Raw genomic sequence first — 5,528 nt, forward strand, 5'->3', positions numbered from 1 at the left:
AAAAAAAACACAACAAAAAACACCCCAAACAATCAGTAATCTAAAGATGCAGAATTTAGTATTTAACTGAAGCCAAACTTAAAGTAGGAGCTAGGGGGAGGTTTTGATATCAGAGTGTAAAGATGAACAGTGAAAGCTTAGAGTTACTGTCACCCTTTAGGGCTCTGGGAAAGCCTTCGCTATCTATGTAGGTCAGTTAGTTACTACAGTGGCATTTTTCATTCCCCCTTTTTTTTTTTTCTGTCATCACATTATAATCTTGCATTCCAGAGTGAGCATTGTATGCATTGAGATCCTAGCTGAATCTTTAAGGTTTTGTTTCTGCTAAATTCAGACTAATAATAGTTGGGGTCCTGGGAACCAATATTTTGATGCTGTTGGAGAAAACCTCTACAGCTCACTTGGGCATTTTACTAATAACTCAGCTCAGGTGGAAAAATCCAGTTTGGTCTTTGGAAAATAGAATTCTAGTCCAGCTTTATGAAATTTTAAATCTATTTCCCCTGAGAAACTGGTGATGTTTCTTTTTTTAAAAAAGTAGTAAATTAAACAAAATCTTAACCTTTTAAATTTGGTGTTGTCTGATGCATTGGGCCAGTGAAAAGACTTTAGTTTGCCTCTACATGGCAGAAGAAATGGCTCAGGAGAACACATTCCTCTTTTTGTATTTCTTAGGAGGAGTCAAGTGAATGAACAGTTCTCCCAAAATGCAGTGTTTAGTAAAAGACAACTGTCCTCTATGATTCATGGTTAAGTCACCCAGCTTTGAAAGTGGGGAAACCCACCTTTCAGAGCAGAACTTCAGGTGTAGTTATATTAAATGACTTTTGTTTGACTAGAACCTATTCTATCTTGCACATTCTCTTTTACATTTTTAAATAAATAAAAAATCTGTGATGCTGTATCTTGTAGTTCCAAATGCCTCGCCGGCTCAGGGGTGATCTGGTAGCCACCTATAAGTTTATCAGGGGTGCTCATCAGGATCTGGGGGAATGTCTGTTCACCAGAGCCCCCCAAGGGATGACAAGATCGAACAGTCACAAACTCCTCTGTGACCAGTTCAGGCTGGACATAAGGAAGAACTTCTTCACTGTCCAAACCCCCAAGGTTTGGAATAATAGACTGCTGCCAGAGGCGGTTCAAGCACCCACATTGAACACCTTCAAGACACATTTGGATGCTTATCTTGCTGGGATCCTGTGACCTCGGCTGACTTCCTGCCCCTGGGGCAGGGGGCTGGACTCCATGATCCTCTGTGGTCCCTTCCAGCCCAAATGTCTATGAAATCTTAACTACCTTTTTTTCCTCTAAGATTTCCTGGGACAAAAGGACTTGAAATGTGTGTTTTGTTCAAGGAATTTTTATCCCTGTAGCAGGCTTCTGTTTGTTAGCTCTGACAATTGTCTGCCTAGAATCGGCTAAATTTAGTATAGAACAAAATGCTCCAACGCAGAACCTGTTGTTGAACCGCTTGTTTTGTGTGATTATCATATAAAATAAACTCGGAAGCCTTTTGTTTCTATTGCTCTATCTTGATTGGATTTTTCAGTTACTTAATTAAAAAAAAATCCATGAAATTGATCTAAAACATCCTTTCATAGTAACATGCAGTTTGTGTGTATGTGTGTGTGAAATTCCATCCTAAGCTTAACAGCCCATTCAGTTAGCATGGTAAAGGTACCACAGTAGTAGCATACAAGGGAATGATTTGGCTAGCATCATGATGACTTTTGAGTCCCCAGTCTGAATGACCAAATATCTATTTATAATGGTGGCCATGTGTCCAGATTCTCACTCTAAAGCAGTGATTCTCAGCCTGGGTATCACAGCACCCTGGGATGCCTTGAAATCCTTTCAGGGGTGCCATGGGGTACCATACAATGTTAGCATTGATAAGTATGAAAATACAAGATAAATCCAGACATTTCAAACAACCCCACAGGGCACATCCCAATGGGTGGGGAACATACATTCTCGGGGAGCAGCTGGCTGCTGCACATACTTGTGCTGCTGCACATACTTGTACTGCTGCTCTGGGGGCTTCCAGGGACTCCAGCAGTGGCTATCCAGGTGCATGGAGCCTGGCTGGATTTTGCCACAGCTGCTGTCCTGCTTTTTTCTGGTACAGGAGTGTCTTGTTTTGTTTGTTTTTTTTGACCACCAGATCTCCTGGTGGCCAACCCCACTTCCTCACCCCCAACCACGCTGCAAATTAGCAGCATGGCAAATGCCTGCATGTGCAGTTTGCAGTGCTGCACACAGGTCTGCAGTGCTGCAAACCACATGTGAACACTAGGGGGAAGCGTCCATTGTGTTCAAAACATTTTGACCTATTGTGTTCAAAACATTTTGACCTATTGTGATCTTTCTGAGTTCTTTGCAACAGAAAAAACTGCTCTATTTTTTTTTCTGTAGTCAAAAGAAGAGTGAAAACTAAGAGGTATCATTTTCAGAGGAGTGCCTCAAGTTGTAAAAAGGTTGAGAACTACTGCTTTAAGGCCTTAGTGAGATGCTTTGAACATTTACTTTACCTTCTCACAAGGGCATTTTTAAATAATTCTTGTGTGGGTTTTTTTTTCTTTTTTGTTTATAATCTGTTTTGATACTTGCACACAAGCAAAGCTAAATGTATAATTAATCAACTGTACTGATTTCACAAACATCAGTGAGAGAAGTGACATTATATTGCATAGGAAAAACTGTGGACAGCTATATTTATGAACAGTTTTTATGAACAGTTTTTCATGTTTCTATTTTTTGACTAAGCAAAACCATCCTTTATTAAGGGTATATATAAAATTCCTTTTATTAATGCAATCATTATGGAGAGTTCTCAGTAATGAAAGATGTCTATTATATGCAGTTGTCATTAGCCTAATTTTCAAGTGCGTCTCAAGTATCTTGAGTGTTGGTGAAGTGTGCAGTATGTGTCTTATCAGTTTTATATTTTGATTTTTTTTTTTTTTCTATCTATATTTCTTTTCTAAACCTGGAATATGATCCTGGCAAAACTAGCTACAGGATGAAGCCTAAAACTGCCCCACAGTGTATAGGAGATTGTGAATCTATAACATTTAATTTAGAATTATTGAAATTGGATCTTTGACTAACCAGCTGGATTCAAAGCAATGTGAATGTAATGAAAATTGTGTCTTTCTGCCCTGAAAACCACTATTTACTATCTATTTCATAGACTTCTCAGAGCTTATCACAACAGTAAGAAGGTGACTACTCACAATTAAGTATTAAAAGTAATTAATTAGGTCTATTTTAAGAATGATCTGAATTGGCTACACTTAAAGCTCCTACCTATATAAATACTCTCAAATTAGTCTTTCTCTTTTTTTACTTACTATATAGCACATGGCTTGACTTAACTACCTTCTGGCTATATTTCTATGGCTCCATGTGGTTTACCTTGTCAGTGGATTTCATAAACATCTAACTTTATTTTCCAGAACTTTGCCAAGAACATTTTTGCAATTCTTCAGTCAGTAAAAGCCAGAGAAGAAGGTCGTGCACCTGAACAAAGACCTGTGCCAAATACAGCACCAACAGTAAGACCAAGTCTTTATCTGAAAAGTGTTGTTTGTACATCCTTAGATAACATTGAATTATGAAAATAATGGCAGAAATAGTTCTGAAACTATTTTTGTTTGGCTCTCAGAACTTTTTTTAATACAAAACTTCTTAACTTTCCTTTGCTGTAAAATTTTATAGATTTGAGCAACTGACTTCTATAGTTCAGTTTGTTCAATATGTACTTGCTACTTACAGATGAAAATTTTAGTGCAAACTACTGTATGTACTAAATATTTGGTAGTATTTTGCATCTACTTAGAAGTGTATTAGATGAGCCTATTGCTATTTCAAATGCAGTGCTTTACTAACTGTATTTTTGACAGATACGATAGCAAATGTTTAAGAGTCTGGAACATGACTCACAAGTAAGAGCAGTTTTGAACCAGCTCCCTTATTCCTATGTTAAATCAAGAAGACATTTACATTTTTATTGTTTATGTCTATCTAGGCATTAGAACAGAAATTGTTTTGAATCGTGTTGTTTACCACTGAGCTTTATTAAACCTAATAAATATATTCTTGAACTTCAGTGGCAGTCTGCTATAAAAATCTATTAATCTTTCTTGGATTTATTTTTGATACCTCTGAATTGCATGCATACTAACTGGAGTTCTAGACCGAAATGGCAAGATTTAATGTTTGCCCCTCATTGTATCTCATAAATTGTGCACGAGGCTATTCAGATATACCATTTGGAATAATTGTAATTGTGTGGCTGACTCGCCCAGGAAAAAATGTATGAATTGATATTTAGTGTACCATTTGGTTTGCAGTTTTTTACAGGTGCATTTTGATTATTCCCTTTTTCCTCTCAATTTGTTCCTGGTGTGTAGGTTTAGTAGCTCTTTAGTTTTAATCTAGTCTGCAATGAATCTTCTGTGCATCTAGTTGAAGAAACAGCAATATATTGTAAGATTACAATTCACTCCTAAACTTCATGCTGTTTAAAAACTGGATTGATTTGGATTTTAACTAACATTGCTTGCTACTGCGTTATGTGTTGTGCTTCAGAAAGTTGTCAGGCTTCTAAAGAGCATCTTTTTGCATGTATATTGAAATCTAACTCTCTCTAATTTTGTGATTAAATGTTAAAATGTGAAGTGTATTAAGTAAAGTTTCAAACTTGTATAGAAACTTAGCATTTGCCCAAAACTAAAAATCAGTTTACACACACCTTTTCCCAAGTGCAGAAATGAAAATGCATTAATTGACAAATACCTTTTTAAGTGTAGCAATTCTTTATTTAATTTTGTTTTAGGATCCCACTTTACGGAATAAGCAGCCTATTCCAGCTGCCTACAACAGATATGATCAGGAAAGATTCAAAGGAAAGGAAGGTAAGTTGGTTGTGTAATGTATTCTTTTTAACTGTCAGTAATTTCACTTTGCAGTTTTCGAGTACTTCTGTTGCATTGGGTGGGGGGTAGGCAGCTGTTGTACTATGAGAAACTGTATTAAGTGATCTTATGTCTCAACATTTAAGCCAGTGATTCTTAACTAAGATGCTGTGGTATGAATGTCACCGTAGGCAGGTGGAACTGCCCAGCATGTCTCCTGTAAAGATAGTTTGGGAGTGGCTATAGCTGAAATACATGCTCTTGTTGCAGCCCTTTTCAGTCTGATCACACTTCTCTCACTAGCAGACATGCATCAGGCAGGTGGAACTGTCCTCAAGGGTGCAACAGTCTTGCCCAGAGCATGAAACTTACTAGTTATGTCATTGTTTTCTCCTTCTTTAAATTTATCAGATAATTCTAATATAGGCAGGAGCTGGTGGCAACACCCTAGTTGGGGGCCACAAGGTAGGCAGAGTGGTGGCACCTCTGGTTCAGAACCAAATTCCAGAAAAAACTTTGCAGGGCTGCACTGACTCTCAGAAGGTTTCAGAACCACTTCCTTAAGCAAAGCAAATGCTGCCACCCCTCCCTCCGCGGCCCCCCCCCCCC

The 5,528-nt window shown here is 37.8% G+C and overlaps 1 protein-coding gene across 1 annotated transcript in view; it reads left to right on the forward strand.

Moving 5' to 3' along the window:
* Nucleotides 1–5,528, forward strand: part of CDC73 (cell division cycle 73) — a 206,751-nt gene that overhangs the window by 48,579 nt on the left and 152,644 nt on the right. Inside the window, exons 8-9 of the mRNA XM_019502024.1 lie at nt 3,459–3,557; nt 4,841–4,919. Coding sequence (XP_019357569.1) covers nt 3,459–3,557; nt 4,841–4,919 — 178 coding nt within the window. The remainder of the gene's footprint in view (nt 1–3,458; nt 3,558–4,840; nt 4,920–5,528) is intronic.

The sequence above is a fragment of the Gavialis gangeticus genome, unplaced genomic scaffold, assembly GCF_001723915.1.
Source record: "Gavialis gangeticus isolate Ggan-Ray unplaced genomic scaffold, GavGan_comp1, whole genome shotgun sequence".
In the NCBI taxonomy this organism is placed as follows: Eukaryota; Metazoa; Chordata; order Crocodylia; family Gavialidae; genus Gavialis; species Gavialis gangeticus.